General features: G+C 38.9%; 2 protein-coding genes across 2 annotated transcripts in view; both read right to left on the reverse strand.

The window, feature by feature from the left end:
* Nucleotides 1-5501, reverse strand: part of limk1a (LIM domain kinase 1a) — a 45390-nt gene extending 39889 nt beyond the window's left edge. Inside the window, exons 1-2 of the mRNA XM_055657982.1 lie at nt 3945-5501; nt 3369-3465 (exon numbers count right to left, since the gene is read on the reverse strand). Coding sequence (XP_055513957.1) covers nt 3369-3465; nt 3945-4002 — 155 coding nt within the window. The 5' untranslated portion in view covers nt 4003-5501. The remainder of the gene's footprint in view (nt 1-3368; nt 3466-3944) is intronic.
* A 3732-nt stretch (nt 5502-9233) lies between these two features.
* Nucleotides 9234-24506, reverse strand: part of LOC129710464 (elastin-like) — a 120740-nt gene continuing 105467 nt past the window's right edge. Inside the window, exons 47-53 of the mRNA XM_055657419.1 lie at nt 23076-23111; nt 20489-20572; nt 19390-19437; nt 18292-18333; nt 16258-16305; nt 15348-15407; nt 9234-11022 (exon numbers count right to left, since the gene is read on the reverse strand). Of these exons, the coding sequence (XP_055513394.1) occupies nt 10976-11022; nt 15348-15407; nt 16258-16305; nt 18292-18333; nt 19390-19437; nt 20489-20572; nt 23076-23111 (365 nt within the window). The 3' untranslated portion in view covers nt 9234-10975. The remainder of the gene's footprint in view (nt 11023-15347; nt 15408-16257; nt 16306-18291; nt 18334-19389; nt 19438-20488; nt 20573-23075; nt 23112-24506) is intronic.

Here is a 24506-nt window from a genome sequence, read left to right on the forward strand (position 1 = left end):
TTTCACTCTCCATAGATACTGCCACATCTCTCATCGTCAAGTATCTCAAGCACTTTAGGTTTTGGAATCTGCAATTTTTGTTTTATTAACCTGGAATGGTTTTCACACAATAAAAAGAAAATCAATGGGCTACGGTAAAATCTCACACACAACACCCAGCAGACTAACAGTACAATATATCACTAAAAATATTTGGATTGTAGATTTCTAAACAACTCTTACAAAAGTCTTGCAGAACTTCTCTATAATTGGGAAATGCTATACCGCATGCTTAATTTCGAACAGTACTTAACTTAAACTTACAATTGGCAATAATTCATTTTGACGCTAATATCCAAGTCTGGCAGACATTAGGTCGCGTATAGATCTATACTATAAATTAATCATTGACATTGCTTACACACTAAATTCCCCCAATACTATCCGAATGCTCAGCACCATTGCATCAACAGATCAGTCCCTAACAGCACAGCTATGAATTAATTTTGTGTCATTAGTACTTTGGCATATCTACGTGCAATATTACCTGCGCTCTTGATGCATAGTTAGAAGTACAATTACCCGTACAAAAAGTTGCACATGTGCCAAATCACCACTTGTGTAATGCCTTTATTTAAAATGACTCCCATATTTCAAGTATTTTCATCAGCACTTAACTCCATCCATGCAATTTAGAAATTCACTTTAGATGCACTAACTATGGAAGTGATTATGAATATGAAAGCAAATTGCACTATGCAAATTATTCAGCTTGCGTGAAGACAGGCAACTAACATCTTCCATCAGAACTGAAAACGATGAAAAGTTTTCAAATGTAAAGGAAGTGGTGAATGGGGAAGAAAGGAAAAACATGTGATATGACAAATTAAAAAACACGAGGGATGATGACAAGGGTGATTACAGACCAAGAGTAGGTCCAGAGAAGGTTTAATATAACTGGTAGAATCATTACTCTAAACTATTGAACTCAACGTTGAGTACAGAATGCTGTGATATGCTTGAATAAACCTAGAAATCATGGCATTTTACAGCAAAAACAGGTGAATGAGTCTATGGTGCTGCACTAGCTAATCACGATGCCCCATACCCGACTTTTGGCCCACTGCCCATGATGCCCAATACCCAGCTTTTGGCCCACTCCTCATCATACCTTCAGACAGCAGGTTCCAGACTCCAGTGCTCATCCAGTGCAAAATCTCACCTCCCCTACAATCCTTTACCAAACCATATGCTCACTGCTGACCAACTTTCCACAGAGGGCAATAGGTCGTTTCAGCTTATTCACCAAGATCCGTGTTTTAGTACAAACTCAACCTCCCCTCAGTCTCCTTTGTTCCAAAATAAAGGATCTCAAATTAGTCTCAGTTAAAAGCCTTGAGTCCTGGCAATGTGCTCACAAATCATTACGAACTACACTGCTATCACATCCTTCTGCAGCTAGACATGGCTATACCTGCGAACGGGACAGAAGTATTTCACAGTCATTCCTTTGGGCATCTTTGGAATTAAGGAGACTACATTTATTACTAAATTGAAAATATTGCAAGTAATCACTGTTTCATGTTAAAAGACTTTGGGGACTCAAGATGCTGTGGAGAGGGAGGTAAAAGGGCATCAAATACATTGGAGAAGATTTGGTGACAATGTTAATGAAGGAAACCGGAGCTTTGTGAAGGGAACGGTCCCTTCACAAAGCATTTACAGGCAGCAAGGAAAGTGTGTATAGCAGAGGTAATGTTGCAAAGATTGGAAATGTTCCATTGAACAGGGAAGACAGGGATGTGGGGAAGATTACAATGGCTCTGGGAGGGACCTGAAATAGGGAGGTTGAAAGGAAGGAGTAAGGTGAACCAAAGTTTAGTAAAGTGTCAAAACTGGCAAATTTCCATTTCAGCAACAACAGGAAGTAAAAATGATAGCCAATGAATCTGAAGTGAAGAATCTGGCCATAAAGACCAAAACAAAGAATGATCACTGACCTCATCTCCAGAGATCTTCCTCCACAACCTCCATCCTATCCATACACTGCCCTTTCACCTCCTCGTCAAGGTCTACAAGTAACCCACCATCTATGTCTATTCCCGTCTAATCCAGTATTTTCAGTTTTATTCCAGAGTTATAATTATCTAATATCGGGATTTCTTCCCAACCTTGTTTTTTCTTTTAAAGTATCTTCCCACATCTTCATGGGATCCTGGTACTTATAGAAAGAAGCATACCACGCAAAAGCAGGAAAGTTATCTTGAACTTGTTCAGGCTAAGAATTGGTGCTGAATGCAATGTTAAGGGGATAACTGGATGTGAAGATCCCAGAGAAATCAGTAGAAATGATTCACTACCTTATTTCCAGAGATGAACTGGTTAGACTGGAAAAGTTGGGGTTTGCTCATGCAGTCAAGTCCCGAGGCTTGAAGGCGTACAAACTTTTGACCGGTTTTAGACAGGGCAAATAAATGGGCTGTTCAAAAACAAGGGTGTGGTTTAAAAGAGCTATGTGGGGTGGGAGGGGGGTGGGGAATACAAAGGAGGGGCAGTAGGAATGTTTACAACTTTCACAGTCGATCAAGAGTTTCTCAAGGGAAATGCACTGGAGAAAAGATGAACTGCAGGCTTGCAGGGAATGGGAATGGCCGGCTTAGTCTTACAATCAACCATCAACTCAACAAGCTCTTTCTGCATCGCAATTTGCAACACCTCCAACTCATCCCTTCTCTATTTCAAAGCATCGCCAGCAACTGCTCTCGTGGCTATGATGTAACATCGTCCCTTCTGGTACCTCCGTTCTTTTCACAATTTCACCATTAACTCCTAAAACAAATCCCACGTTTGTTGAGAAACAGCATCGAATAGCCAACTGAAGCAAGTGTCCTCCATTCAAACCAAGTCTGCTCCACCAACATGGTCGACCTGATCTTGACCTCAGCTCCACCTTCCTGTTTGCTCTCCACAATTTGTCTTAAGCCTTGATAACTTCAATGGTTCAACCCCCACAACTCTCCGAAGTAAAGAATTCCAAGGACTGACAGCTTTTGGAGAGGAAAGTCCATATCTCTGTAGTAAAATGGCAACCTCTTATTCTGAAACGTTTGTTTGTCCCTTAGTTTTGTTTTCCGGGCAGTGCAACACTAGGCACATTATACACGCAATTATATTCACTGTGATACATCAACTGTGCACCATGTGCCGTACTCTGATGTTCTGAGCAGCACATTTTAGATTTTGAACAGCACAGCATGTACTGTATGGACAACACCGTGCAGTGAATATGATACACTATGTTCTCAGTACGTTCGTTTTCGAACAAAAAGACAAGTTTTAATATTAACGCGGTGTAAAGTACACAGGAAGGGAGGGCCTTAGGTACCTACCTGAAGCAGGCGTTGTGCCAGTCTGTATTGAGAGCCTGAAGGTATTGACCATCATAGATGGAGCGGCCACATCCCGCACAGCAAGGCAAACGTCCCCCTGTAACCCGAGACAGCAAATGAAGACACTGTAATTAGTGAGCACCGCCCAGTATGTGCCTGTCCTGACCCAGCCAGGCCCAACACACACACACACACACAGGAGAAGGCCTTAGAGGGCAGCTACACCCATAGACACAACACACAAAGCCACCGCATGATGCCCGGCAAGGCCATTCGCTCTGCTGCAACCAGACATTGGGTCGCTGTGATTTATTATAATGTAGCCTAGGAGAGCACGCATCCGCAAAGCAGCATAAACACCAACACACTAGGTAGGTCAGGGCCACGTACAGAGCAGCCTCGGGGCCGCAGCCCTGGTCACCAGGGGGAAGGAAGGAAGGCCGGGTAGCGATCCGCACGGATGCAAACGAGAGTGTGCGGTGGAATTAGCGGAGCGGAGGGGAAGAGAAGGGCAACAAGGTGCACGGGCATCGAGCAGAGCGATGCAGCAAGTCGGCGTGAACCTGCCGTACCCACCCTCCTCTTCTCCCATCCGATCGTCCCTCCAGGTGCAGCACAGCAGCATCAACCACATCCACGCCCGGCAGCCTTGACACCGCTAAATGGGAGAGCGCCGACCCAGCGAGACGGACAGTGCAGCCGCCGGCTTCTCGCCTCCACTTTCCTCACTCACACGGGCGGGCGGGCCGACCTGGAACTGCCCCCAAAGACTCGCAGGAGGATCTCTCAAACTGCACACCATCCGGCGCTCAGGACACGCAACGGCGTAACTCCTGCAGGAGAAAGCTTAATAACAAATGCAATTCCCAGTGTAAGCAATCGCCTCAGTGTTCTCTTGCAGACGGGGGCAGAAATAGCAATGCAATCCTGCTGCACAGCGAATGTACACTGGAACACACACACACACCCGCAACACTGAAGTGCACACGACCGCATCCACTACAGCTGCACACTGGTGCACCCCCTCTAATACTATGGGTGTGCACCAGCCCAACTCTCTGGATGCACACTGCCTCTGTTGCAGCGTCCAGATGGACACTAGTGCATCTCATGTAACACTATGGATGCACGTTGATTAATTAACGAACCCCGCAGTGGAAGGTCAGAATTTAATTTCCACGTTCACACTGTGGTTAATTTATTTTTTTATTCCCCCGAATATGTACTGCATTATGGATACCTGGGCATCCTACAAAAGTCACACAAATGAATAATGTATCATACTGCAACTCCAGTAACAGCGCTAAGCACTTTGTAATGGGGTCACGGTGTAGTCAATTAGTGAAAAGTGCAAAGGCTTATGCAAGATACTTGTCGGAACAGATGGTAAATAAACATCAGTGCAACCTGAACATGTTCAGCTGCTTCTGCTTAATGCAAATAAACATGAAATCCGTGTTCACTTGATTGTTTATAAGACAGCTTGGGCTGAAGGGTCTGTTTCAATGCTGTATGACTCTATGACTAATATCAACACACTTAATGAGAAATAATGATGTGGTACTGCTAAAATACTAAAGTGCCATAATGGAATAACCAAATCAGGTAGTGTTGTAAGAGTATGTTTCAGAACCTCCAAGAAGAGGTTGTGATATGGAGGTGATTGGTTCAGGAATATGAAAACAGTGAGGAATAAGCTGTTTTTAAGTCTGGACCTTCCAGTCTTTCAAGCTTTTGAAGGTAGAAGTGAGTTGACATTATCAGAACAGATGAGAAATGGGGAGAATGGATTGGACTCGTTAAAGAAAGTGATGTAGAAGAAAGTGTAGTGCAGATAGCTGATGAAGTTATGCGTTGAATTTATTGTGGATATTGATTGGCCCATCCTTAGTTAAGAGGAAGAGGTCATATAATGAATCTTTCAAAGGTGGGAAAAGAATGGAACTTTCCATTAAAATAATGGAACAACCAGCCTGATGATATAATCTCTGATAGATGTTTTTATCAGGGAAAGCATTTATCTAACTAAGTTTCAAATAGTTAGTGATTCCTGAAGGAATATATTTCAAGATGGAAACCGTATGAGGCTATTTTAACCTCACACTAATTTAAAGTAAAAATTAAAATTGGAGATACTCTGCAGGAAAGTGGGGATAAGGAAGTGAAAATAGGGAACTTTGAGGAAGGAAGAAATGGGTGTTGAGCAAATGGAGAAGGAGAAACAAACTGGGGATGGTGGAAGTAGTGTGGAAACAAATGTATGCACATGGGAGGGGAAACAACTAGGTAGATTAAAAAGGGGGGTAGATAAAATTGGAGAGTTTACCGTTCATTGTAGTAGGTGTTTGAGAAGCTGAAAAGTCTGAAGGTGGATAACTCACCTGGACCAGATGGAGTACACTCCAGAGTTCTAAAAGAGGTAGCTTTAGAGATTGTGGAGGTGGTGATCTTTCCAGAATCACTGGAGTCAGGAGCAGTCCCAGAGATGCAAATGTTACTCTGCTGTTCAAGAAGGGAGCGAAGCAGAAGAGTGGAAACTATAGGCTGGTTAGCCTGACATCAGTGGTTGGTAAGATTTTAGAGGCCATTATAAAGGAGGAGGTTTTTGAATACATGATGAAATAGGCTGAAGTCAGCATTGTTTTGTAAAGGGGAGATCTTACCTGACAAATCTGTTGAAATTTTTTGAGGAAGTAAATAGCAGGATAGATAAAGGAGAGTCAGTGGATGTTGTTTACCTGGATTTTCAGAATGCTTTTGTTAAGATGTCGTGCTTGAGACTGATAAAGAAGATGAGAGTCTGTGGTATTAGAGGTAAGATATTAGTATGGATAGAAGGTTGGCTAATGGCAGAAGGCAAAGAGTTGGAAAAAGGGGTCTTTTTCTGGTTGGCTGCCAGTGTCCAGTGGTGTTCTGCAGGGGTCTGTGCTGGGGCCACTACTCTTCACCTTGTGTATCAAAGATTTGGATTGAAGGCTTTGTGGCCAAGTTAGCAGATGATACAAAGATAGTTGGAAGGGCAGGTAGTGTAGAGAAAACAGGGACTCTGCAAAAGGACTTGGACAGGTTGGAGAATGCGCAAATAAGTGGCAGATGGATTACAGCATAGTAAAGTGTGCAGTCATGCATTTTTGGTAGTTGGAATAAAAGCGTAGACTATTTTCTAAATTACAGAGGATTCAGAAATTAGAGGTGGAAAGGGACTTGGGAGTGCTGGTGCAGGATTCCAAAAAGGTTAGTTTGCAAGTTGAATCGATAGTAAAGATGACAAATGCAATGTTGGCATTTATTTTGAGAGGACTAGAATATAATAACGGATGTACTGCTGAGGCTTTTGAGAGGACTAGAATATAATAACAGGGATGTACTGCTGAGACTGGTCAGACCCCATCTGGATTATTGTGAGCAGCTTTGAGCTCCATATATGAGGAAGGATGTGCTGGCTTTGGAGAATGCACAGAGGAGGTTTTCAAGAATGAACCTGGGGATGATTGGGTTAACATATGATGAGAGTTTGATTACACTGGGCCTGTACTCACTGAGGTTTAGAAGGAAGAGGGGGCCCTCATTGAAACTTACTGAATAGTGAAAGGCCTGGATAGAGTGGATGTGGAAAGGATGTTTCCACTTGTGGGAGAGTCTGGGGCCAGAGCCTCAGAATAAAAATACGTACCTTTAGAAAGGGGACAAGGAGGAATTTCTTGAGTTAGAGGATGGTGAATCTGTGGAATTAATTGCCACAGACTTCTGTGAAGGGTGTCATCGGGTATTTTTAAGGCAGAAATTGACAGATTTTTGATTAGTAAGGGTTATGGAAGGAAGGCAGGAGAATGGGTTGAGAGGGAAAGATAGATCAGTCATGATTGAATGGCAGAGTAGACTCGATGGGCCAAGTGGCTTAATTCTGCTCCTATGACACGAACTTATGAAATACTTTGTTTTGCATGCTATCCAATCAAATCAGAAAATACTACACACAAATACGAACAAGCAAAGGGGAAGATACAGAATGCAGAATATAGTTCTCAGCATTATAACGCAGACAGGTTCTCGAGATAAAGTCCGATGTCCACATTGGGGTAGAGGTGAATCGAACAGTATGGAAGGACAATTCAGCAGCCTGATAGCAGAGGGACAAATAAACAGTTCCGCAGACTGGTGGTGCACACTTTTGAGCTTCTGTATACTCTGCCTGATGGGACCAGGGAGAAGTAGGAATTACCAGTTTGGGACAAGTTTTTGATTATGTTGCCTACTTTTCTGAGGCAGTATGAAGTGTAGATGGAATCAATGGTGGGGTGTGTAATCTGTGTGATGTACTGGCTACATCCACAACTCTCTGAAATTTCTTGCGGCCGGGCAGTGTTTTCCCCAACCAAGCTGTGATGTATTGTGACGGTATGCTTTCTATGCTGTATCTGTAGAAGTTTGTAAAGAGTCATTGGAGACATGCCAAATTTCCTCAGTGTTTTGAGGAAGTAAAGGCAATGAGGTACCTTCTTGGATTTCGCTTCAATGTGCTTGATCCTGACAAATCGTTGGCAATGTTATGCCAAGGAACTTGAAATTTTGCACTTCAGGACCAGTGAAGCTGACTGGGGCACATACTTCACCACGCTTCCTGTAGTCAATAACTAACTGATTCACCTCGCTGAGGGAGATGTATGTCATGATCAGTCTCTTCGAAACATTTCATAATGGTGGATGTCAGATGGTAATCATTCAGGCACACTACCTTGCAGTTCTTTGGCCGTTGGATGATTGAGGTCCTCTCAAAGCAGGTGGGAAATCTCAGAATGGAGTAGGGGGAGGTTAAAAATGGCCTCAAAGTCCTGTCAACTGGTCCACGCAGGTTTTTAGGACATGGACAGGAACACCATCCAGGCCAGTTGTTTCTCTACCGGTGTGCCACTGGATGGTGGTAAGCACAATCATCTTCAATCTCCATCTGGCTGGGTTGGATAAGGATATACATGGAGTCTGTGATGAAGGTGGAGGGAGAGTAGGAGGTGCATGCTCTCATTTGCAGTTGGTAAATCAGAACAGATTGAGGGATGAAGAGCAAGTATAAAGCTGAAGGAAGTTACCATCACCCTCTGCTGACCACCAACTCTGTTACAATCACTCTAATAATGGCTGCCCTCTCCAACTGTCAGATATTGCAGCCACATCTGCCTACTGCATGTTTGCTGTTACTGTCATTTGTGTCACTTTGCCCACGTAGAGAAAGAAGTGCATTTGGGAGAATACTGTAATGAGTTTGTATGATGTGCTGAAGGATCGTGGGTTCCAGGACCTTAGCTCCCTTAGAATGCTTTTAGATAGGTACATGGATATGCAGGGAATGGAGGGATATGGATTGTGCAGGTAGATGATCTTGACATCAGGGTGGGGTGAAGAGTCCATTTCGGTGTTCTATACGTCTGAAACATTTTTATACCATCTTATTTCTGGGTTAATCTGATCATTTTATGTTAATGCAGGGTCTACCTGTGAGCAAGTTACCAGTTTCAGTTCAAAAGTGATTAATTGGTTTTAAAGTAGTTTTATTGGGCTTAAATAAAAACAATATAAATGATACTTTTCTCTTTCACTGTTGCTGGTTTTCTTGCATAAGCATTACCATTTTGTAGCTGTTTGATGACCCTGTCAGTAGGGTAAGGGTTGCTCATTGTACCGTTGTGTGTTATTCATTCATAATTTAATGGCTATTCACAATATAGTTAATCAAGTGTAAATACAGAATAGTGGATTGCATTGCTTTTGGCCACATAAAATAAATTGCGAAAATTGTGCAGAAATTAATGTTTTTCCCATTCATTCTGATGCTGTTATTCGTAGTGTTCAATGATTTACAAACTAAAATTAAAGTAAACAATTTTGTTTATTTTAAAAGCAAGTACTGAATTATTATCCATCCTGTATTTGAGTCACAGAGTTTACAGCGGATGGTCATTACACCAAATCTGAAGCAATACATTAATGTTGGGGCTCAAGTTCTACTACAATGTTTATTACAACAGAACTGATGTAAAGTATTACATATGACAGCATAATTTCAAGCAATCTCATTTATTAAAAGAGTTGCAGGACAAAGTGGTGAGTTGCAATAAAAGTAGAAACTGTTCAGCATTTGCTTCTATGAACACTTAAGATGCTCTCCGCACTATTTTCAAGAAAATTGAAAATCATATTTTCCACCAGAAACAGAATTAAAACAGAAAAATAGAGTCCAAGAAAGTGGAATCACAGGAAAGGATCAGAAACTGGAAGGTATAATAGATTTAACAATTGTGGCTTTGGTGGGCTTCTGCATTTTCACGTCAGACAGCTTGAATTTGCATGCAATTCAATAATTGCATATGATTCTGTTCAAATAACCTCTCATTTTTAAATAGTTGTTCACAAAGATGATGCCCAAGATACAATGTAGTGCCACAGGGATTCACAACACCATGTACAGTGATCAATCTTTTAACAGCAAGACAATTAAGTTGTATTTCTAATCCAGGGAAAATTTATAAACTGGAATGGATTAGGAAAATTATTCAAATTCAAAATAAAAGTCACCTGGATACATGTTATGCAATTAACTCCGTTGGAAGAATTCTAAGAGGACATCAATAATATAAAAATCTTAGTTAAAACTAGCTGTGGAGGTAATCGGATTGTTGAAACGTATGGAGCTCATTCAACAATCCTAATCCTGGAGGTAGTAAACGTCTTGCCACACCATGCCTATGGTGAAGTTATTCATGTTTTATTACTCTGGGGCAGATTTTCCTGAGCCTAGGGCTATTGAGTCATGTATGTGCAATGGATACAGGAAAATCAGACGGGGAGATACACACACCTGAAATATAGCTGGCACTTGTTTTCTGTGCATATGAACATCAGAAGCCTTGAGTGGAAGACAAGGAAAATCTGTCCTAATGTCTCTCAGCTTGCATAAACTTAAAATAAACTTTAAAAATCATATCAATCTCTCCAGGAATATTCTGGCCAGGAAGGTAATTTGGCCTCCATGTGCAAAGTCCTGGCAGCCATGTGCACAAACATTTAGAACTATAATATGTGAAAGTTGCATTGGTCACTTCAGGTCCCAGCATCAGTTGAGCCATCATTTGTATGAATACAGCTGCCACTCTAAAAAAATGATGTTTAGCACCAAATATTATGGTAGGGGTGGATGGAGCTACTACCCAGCTATATAATCCAGGCATTGCTCACAGTACATTTTGTCAAGCAAAGCCCAAGCAACTGAAAATTAATAACACCATTTTTATAATTTAATAATACTGGAGACATTGTCACAAAATAAAACAAATCAAGTCAAGGATGGTGTTAACTAATACTGAGATTAACAGCAAAAGACTCAGCTGTAAACTGGTCCCTAAACTCTTGAAGCACACAACATATTTTAGAGTTTCCTTGATAAAAAAAAAATCCATTAGATATTGATAACACATGTAGATGAAATGGGGGTTGAAAGGTGTATCTGAGGGAAAGGGATGGAGCTGAGGAGTTCCATGACACACCATCCTTTACATTCCAAATCAGGCAGTAGCACCAGAATTCTTGAGGTCACTTCTTTTCCCAATATTTGATTATTTTCTCCTTCTGCCACAGTATTTGCCCATTGCACAAGGGGAGCCTTCAGAAACAAAGAAAATAGATTCAATTGGTGACAACAATATTTCTAGCTAAGCCAACACCTACAGAAAACAGCTGTTATTAAACATTTGATAGAATTAAATTGGAAAAGGTTATTATCAAATAAGATACTGAATATCTTTAATATTATGGGAGTGTCTGACATTTGTCACATGTGTCAGTTAGAGTTGTGATCAGAGTGATTTGTTGGTTCCATGCCACTTTAACATGTATAGTTATAATCACTTGATCAGAGTGATTTGTTGTGGTTTTATGCCACTAACATATGTAGCTATAATCACTTCTTAATTCCTGGGAATGAGAGAGTTATTCAATTAAGGACGTTTGAGTCAAAATCACTAACGTCTAGAAATATGACAAAAAAAATCTCAAGACATAAAGGATTCTATGAGGTTTCTGGGAAACCCATTCTGGCTTGAGAATCCATAACCAGGAGAGATAGTCATGACTTATCCTTGGACCATGACCCCACAGACGAGCACCACATTATCTCAAACACTATCACTGGCTTCATCACTTCCGGCTCCCTGCCGCAGCTCCCAAGCCTCCAACCTCATCGTTCCCCAGCCCCGCCTTCTAAATCTTAAACACTAGTCATGATAGGGGTCAGCCATTTAGGATGTTGATAACCACAAATTTCTTTGGCACAAAGCATTTTAAATCTTTAGAATTTTCTATCTTAAACAGGTGTGAATTTGTCATTGTGTATATTCAAGCTTGGAACTTAAATTTTTTGGACAACGAAAGGAATCAAAGGATAAAGTTATCTGGGAGGAATATGTATGAGCAACAAAATCAGTATGTTCATCTTCGTCTTGAAGAGCTGTTTGCTACTCTGGTTCTATGTTCTTTTGTTATGTGCAAATAAACTGCTTAAGTTTTTATTTTGTAGGTGTTCTGTAGGAACCTTCTGGAAATCCACTGCTCCCCACCACCAACTCTGCCCAACCACACCGTTGGAGAAGACTCCTACCAAAATCTCTAGAATCCACAATCAAAATCAGTTGTGCTCAAAAGATTGAAATCATATTTCATGATCCCCTTTCAAAATTAATTAGTTACTAACAAGAATGTGCCATTGAAAGTTGTGTTTTTCCTGACCCTATTTAGCATAGAGTTGGAGCATGGCCTTCAGCCCACCGAGCCCATACCCATACCAACCAGCAAGCACACTAGCATTGTCCTACACACTGTGGACAATTTAAAAATTACAGAAGCCAATTAACCTACAAAACTGTACATCTTCTACATGCCTTTTATTCATTCCCTCAGCTATTCTGTTCTTTGTTGTATTTCTGTCTATGCACCCTTGCCAGGGAGCATTTGTTTTTAATGCAAAATACTTAAAATCAACAAAATGTCAGTCAGCACATCAGAATTTTATCTGCAGACTTTTTAAAATTTGAAACAACTGTAGTAAGCATCAAGCACTTGTAGAAATGTGGGACCATCCAGAAAAAAGGTAACAAATGTTTCTTATTAATAGAACAATTAGAGTGCCCTTTCTGCTGCTGAATGTGCATCAAGCAGTATGAGGTTATTTGATGTTGAGTTCCAAAATTATGTGCCAGCATCAAATAAATGTTCTATGTTGAATGTCATCATGAGAAAATTATTCTTCACATTAGCAATGGCATAAGAACATAACAAATAGAAGGATGAATTAGGGATTTAACTCATCATACTTGTTTTGCCATCCAAGAAGATCATGGCTGATGTTGAATTCTCTTGCCATCAAAAAAATGTATTAATAATTGTAAGTGACTAAAATCTACTGTGCCCTTGTGTATAAAGTTATTAAGATTTACTACATTGTGAGAGAAACAATTTCTCTCATTATCCTGAATGAGTGACTCCCTTACTTTGAAATGGTGAAGAGCCAGAAGATATGCTCTATATTTCAAAACTCAAGAGTATCAGCCCAGTTTGCTTAATATCTCCTCATTGGACAAAAACGTTCCCTTCCAAACTCTCATCACAGGAACAAATTTGGTGAACATTTGTAACACTCCTTTTATTGCAAATATATTCTTGCCTATGTAGTGGCATCAGATGTGTCTGCAATGCTCTAGATACATTTTCACCTGGTCTCCGTATAATTGCAGTTATATGTGTTACTCAAATCCTTTTGCAATTAAGTCAATAAACCATTTGTCCTTTTAATTGTTTACATATACTTGCGTATTAACTCTCAGTGATTATGAACAAGGCTTCCCAAACCCTCATGTCACCAAAACCTATTTTTTTATTTTTTTTAGCCTAAGAGCAGCACTTCATATTTGTCCTGTGTAGTTTACAACTCAACCCATGAATGTTGGATTCTCCAAGCTCAGGTAACCCTCACCTCTATCGTTTTTGTCTCTTTCCTCCCATTTACCCCTATCCTCTCATGCTCACCTTTTTTTTCCCCCACACCTGACCCTTCAGCCCCCTATCACACTGTTGCTTTACCTGCTCCCCAGACACTGCTCACATTGGATCATTTCCTCCTCTGATGCCCCCCCTCCCCCCCCCCCTGTCTGTCACCACCCCTCATTCAGGCCTATTATTCATCTTCCTTTCCCATCACATTCCAGAATCTACAGCCTTTTGTTCTCCTCATCACTTCTCAGCCTCTGTTGCTATCGCCCCCTTTTCCTTCCCACTCGACAGTTACCTGTGAATCACCACTCCTCACCTGTATTTACCTTCACTTGTAAGCACTTGCCCCTCTCATCGCTTTTTTTTTTTTTAATACTGGTTACATCCCATTTACTCTTTCAGTCTAGAAGAAGGGTCTTGTTCATAAAAGTAGATGGTTCATTTCCCTCCACTAATGTTATCTGACCTGCTGAGATCCTCTAGCAGAGCTCGTTTGGTTTGCCATCATATTTTGCCGCATCAGATTCTGTCCGTCATGTGCTTGCCAATTCATTGAGCTTACCTACATTGCCCTGGAACTTCTCCTTGTCCTTTTCAGAGCCCACACTTGCACTCAACTTTGTATCATAAGCAGATTTTGGTATATTACTTCTCATCCTGATCATGGATATAAATTGTGAAAACCTAGGTTCTGTCTTATTTGCTGTTGATTCCCTATCCAAACATGGCTTATTTATTCCTTTCGCCTATTAAGCAATTTGCTATCCATACCACCATAAAGCTCTACTTTTGTTTAAGATTCTATTATTTGGCACAAACACATATGAAAGCATTCTGAATTTCTAGATGTGCTACATGATCGGATCATTAATATTGTTTCCATTACCTCAAAAACCGTAAACCGATTTATCAAATATGATTTCCCTTTCAAAAATCCACAGTTTCTGCCAAGCCTATTATTTTCTATGGTTCCCCGTTATACACTGATAAATTCCAACATCCTTCCTTCTCATGATGTCACACAAATTCACCTAAGGTTCCCTGTTTTCTCCCTCCCTTTTTTAAATAGTGGGATTACATTGACTACCTTGAAATCTTTTTAAACTGTTTGTGGGAGTCATGGGAATTTCAGAAGATTAAAATTTGCAGGGCATTCAATATCTCCAGAGCCATCAAAACTCATGCAAGCAAGTCATTAGGTCCTGGAGATATATCAAATTCCATTTCCCTTAAGTACTCTATTTTGGTGTCAAGTAATGCAAACTTCTTTGAGTTGCTCATTCACACTACATCTACAGATCGTAAATATCTCTAGAAGTTGTGTCTTCTTCTCTGTAAACAGATGCAAAATATTTGTTTAACCTTTCTGCTATTTACATTCCTAAATATCAATCTCAGTCTCAATCTATAGATGGCCATCATTAAGATGAGCTTTACATTCCAAATAAACTTTTATAGTGTGTTTTTACAATTCTTACCAGACTATTTGACATAATATTTCCTTATCAATGACTTGGTCTTCTCTTTTCTAATATTTTCTAAATCCTAAAGCTTACTACATTTATTGGGAACATTATAAGCCTGTTCCTTTGATTACATAAAATTAATGTGTTGATTAGGTAACTTAAGAAATGGAGTTTAAAAATCCAAACAATAAATGTAAAGAACAACCTCTGGGAAATCAGTTATTACTACATAAACCAACTTTTAAGAAAAGAGAAATAGGTATACATGAAACTGAATGTGAAATGATAAAAATAAAGGCCATTCATTCTCATCAATGGTGTTATCTGTCAAATTTGCTCATTTATGTTGGCTATCTAATATTTTGAAATCAGTGAGAGCAGAAACAGCTATTTTATGTGAAAATTAAATCAATTATATATTCTTATTGGCAACGTTTCTGCTTTGAAATTCTTTAGTACCAAGTTAAATATTCAATACCTGCAGCCTGTAGGTACCCCAATTGTCCAGTTCCATCTCCATATCCAGCTCTGACTCCTGCTAAGTAAGTTAATAGACATTTTCAGAAGTGCGCCTCACATCTCATTTTCTTGTCTCTGAAGATTGCTGACATTAGCAGTCACATTAGCCTATTGACATTAGTACCAAGTTGTTCAAGTGCAAGTTAAGATGCCTTTATAATTTCTATATAACACTGTATGTTTCTTTTTTCTATTCATCACCATCTTTGCCTGTTCAGTTGTGATACACCATCTGTTACACGGGTCACTTTCACTGACAGTTGTTTAGTTTGAATTATGAGTGATCTTTACTTTCATTGGATATTTTTGTTTTCAGCTAATGTAAGAATGTGGAGGTTATTTTTATGAGCCTATAATTTTTATAACAAATTAGAGAAACACAATGCGAATTAAGCACGTGAAGGTGAAAAGGCATTTTAAATTCCAAAACATATGTCTTATTTTAACCAGCGTTCAAAATCTCCTTGCAAGAAATCTTTTGCAGCCAGAAGAGCAGCTGTATAGCCAAATATCTTGGTTATGTTGTGATGTATTTATAAATGCATCATTCATTTGCCTACCAAATTTAGTTCAATCACCAAAGACTAACAAAAGAGCTTGTCGCCTCAATTTGCATGTAATATTACAACCCTCTCATCAGAAATCAATTTCCACTTTTTAAACCGTTATTTCACTTGTTCACCCCATCTTTGCTTGACCTTTACACACAGTGGGCAAATTACTACGGGAATTACCGATACATTATATCTACAATTATTCCACCATCACCCCTATCTTTCTCATACCTCCCAATTATCATTGGAAATTCAAACACATTCAGATGTTTTTACATTATATTTTACAATGCACATAATGGATCAGGTCCTTACCAGGTTGATAATAGGGTAGGAATCCACCAGCACCTCTTTGTCCAAGCCCTGAAGAAGAACCAGAATGTGAGAACAGTAATGATCAAATAGCCTCTTAAATTGATGATAAAAACGGTAAACCATTATTTTGTTACCTAAAAACAATATTGTGAGACATTGTTTATATTCACTGAAGATAAGCTCTTTTAAAAGTTGTGTGTATGAAGTCATGCCATCTCTAGCCAATCTGCACAATGGCATGATATTAGAACAGCTCTTTAAATTAATAAAATAGTATTATTATCCACAGTAGGTTAGGTGATAGAATTAAAATTCACAATTGCTTTCAATATGCCATTTACAGCCATTAGTTGATTGATGAAAAGGGTGTTTCAATATTAAGACCTCAGACCTGGCACAAAACTTGTGGTCTACTGGGCAATAGAGATCCATGGCCTCCTGAGATCTGGGCTACCTACAGCAGCCACCTCAAGAAAAGGTACCTTTGTAAAATACTCCAAATTCACAGGAAGGACCAGCACCTTATAGAGCCTCTCATTAATAAACCAGATCTTTTCTGCAGCTTTAGTTTTCATTTCATCAATGTTCTGGTGTTTTTAGATCATCAGCTGATTTTCCATTTCTGGGAAGCATATATTGTTTTTAGTCTTACCTAATGCTACTGCGAGGAAGTGATTCTGGGTGCAAGGGAAACCCTCTATATTCCTGGCTCCTGATGCCAATTTGTAGTTCTCCTACAATCTTCCCATCTCACCCATGACTGTGCTGCCAGATTCAGGGACAATAAGATCATAAAATTCGCGGATGACACTACAGTGGTGGGACTCATCAGTGGAGATGACGAATCAATGTACAGGGAGGAAGTAGAACAACTGGTGGACTGGTGCGGCAAAAATAATCTAGAATTGAATGTCGACAAAACTAAGGAGATGGTTGTCGACTTCAGGAGGGCGCAGCCAAAGCATACACCCCTCAACATCAGTGGCACTGCAGTGGAGAGAGTGGAGAGCATAAAGTTCCTCGGTGTGCAAATTACGGACAGCCTCACCTGGTCCAGGAACACCACTGGGACCGTCAAACGGGCCCATCAGCGACTGCACTTCCTGAGGAAACTAAAACAGGCCTCACTCCCCACCAACATCCTCAGGACTTTCTACAGGGGCACGGTGGAGTCTGTACTCACGTACTGCATAAATACGTGGTACTGCACCTGCAACTGCTCGGACAGGAAGGCTCTGCAGAGGGTAGTGAGGGGAGCAGAGAGGATCATTGGCGTCTTCCTACCCTCGGTACAAGAACTGTTCCAGAGCCGCTGTCTGAAAAAAGCTCAGAGAATTGCTAAGGACAAACTGCACCCCCTCCACATACACCTGGATCTCCTGCCATCAGGCAAAAGATATCGAAGCATCAAAGCCCGGACTACAAGACTGCTAAACAGCTTCCTGCCACAGGCTGTGAGGCTGCTAAACAGTCACTCTGTACTCACAGTCACTTGATTCTGTGGCTGGCACGGACACTTTAATAACTGGCACTGGCCACTCAAATCAGCTGCCCCGGACATTTTTTATGATTGGTTTATTGTATTTTAACGTTGTTGTTTTACCTGCTTTTAACTATTTATACTGTTCCATCAGGGACTGGATTGTTTTTAGTGTTATTATGTGTGAAAAGTTTTAAATTTCATGTGCGATGTTCCGCTATTCACTGGGAAACGTCTTTTCATTTTGCACTGTACAACTGTTGCTTGCAAGATGACAATAAAGGTTGATTGATTGGTTTACGATTGATTGACTCCTGAGGGCATATGTCCAGCAGATGGAGTGATTTAATTGGGAATATTATATGTTGTACAATTTGAAGACAGCCAACCTAATCCATGGCAGCCTCCTCGGGTTATGTACTAATAGTGGAGAGTCAAACAAGTAGTTTTATTGAAATAACATTGTAACACTACTTCTTTACCAGGGTGATGTCGAAAACCCAATAATTCAAGAGGGACAACTAGAAATTTCCCACTAAAGGAATTTCAGTTACCTTGCTTGGCTGCTTTACTACCAAAATCTGGCTGCACTCCACCTGTTCATAAAAAAAACAAAGAGTAATATCATTTAAGGGAGTAAATTCATGTTAAGGTCGAATTTTCCCTTAGACATTTGAAGTAGCATCCAAAAAAGAACTTTTAATTACCTATTATCCATTGCTGCTTTGGAACCAAATGTTTACCAAGACCCAATGTTTCACGTGGTTATGCTATTTGAAATTGATAGGGATCCTTTTGATGTCAAGAGGCTCTGGGTTTTGCTTACTGATCAGCAGTTATGTCCACTCTTAACAAGCACAAAGGGGTATTCAGCTGAAAATTTCTCAAAAGGCTAATCTTTTTCATTTTGGTTCACATTCTAGTCTTTAACATTTGTTTCCCCTTCCACAAATTGGGCCTTTCCCTGAATATTGCATTCCACTGCCGCATTATAGGGCAGGGTCACCTTATATTGTGGTGGCCTAGAACTGACAAGCAACACATGATACACAGTTTCTACCAAACAGCCTGATGCAAATGAATCCTAGAGTGGAGTAAATGGCAGGGTGGAGATGGTCAGATGGTACATTTCATCCACCAAACATCCAATATAGTTTGGAGGTAAATCCTCTGTTTCATTGCGGCTATTGTTTTCTCCAGTGACCATCTTAAAATCAGAGAGCAACGTTTATGACACTCAAGCATCTCCAATGTTATACTTCAATTTCCTATTCATGGACATTCATTTTAAAAGCAGCTACAGCAACAATGAATTAAACATTTTTCATGTTTCATTTGACATTATTCATTTCTTCCACTGCCAGCATCTTGAGTTAAGGAAGATTTTAAAACGCTACTGTTTTCATCTTCAGTGATATTGCTCTTATGAAATTTTGGTACACCTTCTCTGCACCAAACATGAACACTTTAAAAAAAGTTTTGTATGACTGTTATATGTCTATGAAACATTTCTGGTTTCATGGTTCCTTTCAATGCATATGAGACAGGAACCACTTTAAATAATAATACAGTTTTCACTTCCATAAATAAAACCTACCCCTGGACCCAGAATACTCAACAACATGCTAGTTATTTAGCAGTAATAATGGTACCTGGTTGGGGAGTCAGAGGAGCACTGCTGGGTCGAACTCCAGTTACACCTGTAATTACCATGCACACACTGTTAACTCTTTGATTTTACTTTCACTGTCCAGAACTCATTATGTTCAGAACAAGATAAAAAATTATTATCCATTCAATGTAAACATAATTCATTCTCTGGTTAATACTGAAGTTCTAAATTGATTCAAATCAAATTGATTACAACCATATTAGTTTCAGTATAACTTTCAGCTAGGCTGACAGTATTCACGTGTCCGGTACACTCATGAAATAATTAGATGACTTAGTTCAAAAGTTAGATTGATTCATTAAAAGCAAATTCTACCACCACATGCCCATGGAGATGATGGATAATATTCCTTGAGCTTTTAGCTTGTGAAGAACTGGAAATGTGGCATTCTATTTCCATAAATGGAAAGGTGATATTGGTAATGGGATTCATTTTTTTTTGATATTCAGCACAATATTCTGGAACTAATGCACTTCAATTAGATTCCTTGGAGCACAGGAGGATGAAGGGGTGATTAATTGTGTTTGGTGTCGTTTAGAGATACAGCAAGGAAACAGGCTCTTTGGCCCACCATGTCCACGCTGACCAGCGATCCCCGCACACCATCCTACACACACTTGGGACAATTTTACACCAAGTCAATCAACCTACAAACCTGTACGTCTTTGGAGTGTGGGAGGAAACCGAAGATCTCGGAGAAAATCCACACAGGTAATTGGGAGAACGTACAAACTCCGTACAGACAGCACCCGTAGTCAAGATCGAACCCAAGCGCTGTAAGGCAGCAGCTCTATCGCTGCGCAACCATGCCGCTGCAGGAGGATGAGGGGGTGATTTTATACAGTACAAGTGTACATAATCTTGCGAAGAATAGATATAATCATATAGGAATAAAGGAAATGAATAAATGTCATTATATTGGACATGAAGTAAAATTCATCAATTTATCCTGCATGTATCCTTCAAGGATACAGCTATCAATTGTTATTTTTTGCTTATGTTTTTCCTAGGAACAGTCACAATGGATTACTCATGATTTCATGGAAAAAAAACCTGCCTTTCTCAAGACAGTACATTACCCAATCCAAGGCCCGGCTGTACACCGACTCCTCCGCCAGGCTGTACACCTACTCCTCCGCCAGGCTGCAAGCCCATCCCACCGGCTACAATACAGTGATAAGAATTTATTATGTGTAGGAAAGAACGGCAGATGCTAGTTTAAATTGAAGGTAGACACAAAATGCTGGAGTAACTCAGCGGGTCAGGCAGCATCTCTGGAGAGAAGGAATGGGTGACGTTTCAGGTCGAGACTCTTCTTCAGAGTCTGAAGAAGTCTCAAAACCGAAACATCACACATATGTATTTATTCATTTGATATAGCAAATTCCATCTATATACTAACTAGATATTAGAGATATGTGTCCAATATTGCCCGACAATGAAATAATCCAGACATTCATGACGGCATGGTCAAATATTTATTTTTTATAATTCTTCCATATAGTGAAGAATAGAGATGCCTCTTCAGAGCTTTCTGTCACAAAGAGCAGCAATAAAATAGTTTGACTGTCCACTTATTGCTATTGATATGTATAGCATATTTCCTTATTGCCAACTGACCTTTCACGATACCTGCATAATACAACAGCAAATCTATTTCAAGAGAATAACCATAGTAAAGCAATTGAGAATAACCATTGGATGAGACAAAATCTCATATCAAGAACAATAAAAACGGTTCTGAAGATTACTGCAAAAGGATGTCATCTGAAAGGCCATTTTAAGCATAAGAGCATTAATGAGAAGAAATTAAATACATTATATTAATCAATTTTATTTTTTTGGGGTAGGTTATCAGTATCTAAATTTACTATATTAGACAGTTCACCATCCACCATTAATTCTGAAAAAAATAGACATTTTAATAAAGTTTAAACTTAATTCATTAAAACTTATTAGATCATTTTTAAGCCAAAGTCGCTGGATGTTCTGGATTATCCAGTTGATGTAATGTGTTAAAAATAATTGTCAAAGCATATCTCATTTAAGCAGAAATGATTCCCACGTGCAATTATTTAATTTAGCAAAGTAACTCCTTTCACTTAGAAATGGCTCAAATTCATAATAATAAATTGATTGCTTAATTAAAAAAAAAATGAGAAGCAGTGCTTGACCCGCTGAGTTACTCCAGCACTTTATGTATTTTTTGTAAAACAGCTTTGGTGGGGTTTTTTTAGGCAGGTTGTTTTCCCTGACTAATGAGTCCAGAACAAGGGTTCATGGGCTCAAAAATATGTAGGCTATTTAAGACTGCGACAAGGGTGTCTGTGCTTTGAGAGTTGTGAATTCTGGAAGGTTGTGGAGGCAGAATCTTTGATTGCATTCAAAACATTAAGGGAATTGCTGGATATGGGGATAAAGCAGGAAAATAGTGTTTGTGGTAGAATTGAGAAAGAAGATCAACCATGATTTTGCTCTTCTATCTCAATTCTACCACAAACACTATGATTTTGTTGAATACCAGGACTAGCTTGAGGAGCTGACAGGCCTGCTCCTGCTCCTATTTTTCACCTTGTTATGGAAGTACCACTGATGGCAGCATTGAATATTGGAGCTCAGTGCTTATGTGCAATTGATGAGGCATCCAACAGCAGAAAATACTGCAATCAATGAATGACATCCGTCTTTTGCCATATCGATAGTATCAGTTTTGGTGTTCTCCAAGGATTTATCTTTATCCCTTTACTATTTTTATTCTAAATGCTGCCCTTGCCAACTGTGTCTTATGTTTTAATTTTTCATGTACATTTATGGTCATTACTTAACATGCAACTATGGTCATTACTTAACATGTAAGACTACAGTACTTTAAAATTAAGCTTTCTAGACATGATTACTTTGAATTAAAATGTATTATTTTGTAAACCATGTGTTTATATTCTTCTTGTTAAACATCCATTTCGCCTTAGTTATACCTGCATAATTTTTCCCATAAATTATATGAACCAATTTCATTTGTCACAGGGTATCTAAAACTTTTTCACTTCAGATCCATCGTTATTACGATGAGAAGTTTTGAAGATGTTATTCTTTGATAATGTTTTAAGAAAGTTATACTAGCTGGGTTAATCACCATTATACTTGCCTACAGAATTGCATATCTAATTTCCTCTCTCTATTTCGAAACAATAAATAAAGTTACATTTATTGAGTTGAGAACTGATTGTTAAGCAGCTACTTCTCAATCTGCTGCGCTATAAAGGATGATTTAAAAAAATTAAAATTTAAAACTTAATATTTCATTGTAACACTGAGAAAAACAATACCTTGCCATATTTCAAGAAATTTGAATATTTTAAATAAAACAGATAGAGGTATCAGAGTTCAGTCATGATATTGATAATAAAAAAGATGAACGGAATGGTAATGGGTCAGGTTCTTTGTAAAATATTAATCACATCCAAGTGTAATATTTATGCAGATTTTCTCTCATAGTGGAACCTTATAATCATTGAAGTTTAATTTTACATAAGCTTTAGCAGTTATAAATGCAATACTTTACAGGAAGCCTACCTTTTTAAAATACACAGATGTATATATTACTAAGAAATATATGTTGCAACTACAGTACTGAATGCTCATTTTGGTGTGGGTAGAATGACTTACCTCCATATTTAGCTGCTTTAGCTGCGGCATAACTGCCTGCAATGACAGAGGATTGACTAGTTACAACAGAGTACAGATAAATTAAATACAAAGTAGAACTAAATGTAATATTCTAAAAATCAATGGCTTTCTGTATAAGATCTATTGTATATGTAAAATATTTTAACCAGTGAATCTCCAAAATATGAATAAAGCATTAAAAAGAAAATAATATATAGCAAATGCAAAATTATAGATAGTGTGCATTACATCCAAGTACCCCAATTACTTCCACAAGTATTTATTTCCAATAGAAAGTGGACTAGTATATAGTGTGCACACTCCACCAATTTTGACACAAAAAATGCAATTCATTCTGGTAACAACTATTATAGTTAAAAATGTCTCCAACCATTTGAGGTGGCAGCTGTGCACTCCCATTTAAAGAACAGCCTAAATATTGAATCAAGCAGGCCAACGGAAATTTATTTTATCAGTTGACTTATTCTTTTAAGTAATTTAACTGAACATCATTCCGATTTATCTTCATAATTTCTACGATGACAGAATTTATTGTAACGTAAAAGCTATGTAACAATGAACAATATAATGAAGTACATTTGCATTAAATCATAACTCGAATCACCATTAGTGATAAATCAATCATTTGTACATCGCCTGTTCAATCCAATAAATAGTAACTCATGCTTAACATATTTTTAGATACATGTTTGTGCTTTTTCAGTTATTTTGTCAAAGCATTAGAGAAATAAAGCCAAGACAACTTTGCAAACCTGTTGCAAGCTTTATTTGGAGAGATTTTGTTTTGTCATTGGACAGCTAACAAATTAATTCAAAAGGCTACAACAATGAAATTGACATAAATTTCCATATAAAGCCATAAAATTCTAAACTAACCCCTGTGTGCCTGTGCCATTGCAACAGAATAACATCACCCCCTAACATTTACATCAGTCCGACCATCAGAACCAGACCCATTCTGACATTCTGTCTGTTGATATAAATATAACAGTGGGGGCTGCTGGCATTTGGTTACATGGCAAAATCTGGAAGATTAAATCCAAACCATCTTTATAAATAGAACTGACATAAACACGCTGATTGATGTACCCTTATGGGATGTCCAATAAAAAATGTTGCTTGGTAGCCAGTTTTGCCAATAGTGTAATACATTTAATCCTGAAGGTTAATCATTACTTTTATCTACTTCTGCTTTCTTTTAGAAAGTTTCCAATCGACTCCCAGTACCTAGTTGTTATGAATTCTGCTGAAGCATTTATGTTATAAGGAGTACAGTTGCATGGTGGTTAAGTACTTGGAGCAGAATTGAGAGGCTTGGACAAATCATTTGTAGACCCAATTCTAATCCAACCAAGATATTAAGTAGATCCAGTGTTAAAATTATAATACTGATACTGATTATCATGAATT

Source organism: Leucoraja erinacea, chromosome 28 (assembly GCF_028641065.1).
Source record: "Leucoraja erinacea ecotype New England chromosome 28, Leri_hhj_1, whole genome shotgun sequence".
NCBI classification, from domain to species: Eukaryota; Metazoa; Chordata; class Chondrichthyes; order Rajiformes; family Rajidae; genus Leucoraja; species Leucoraja erinaceus.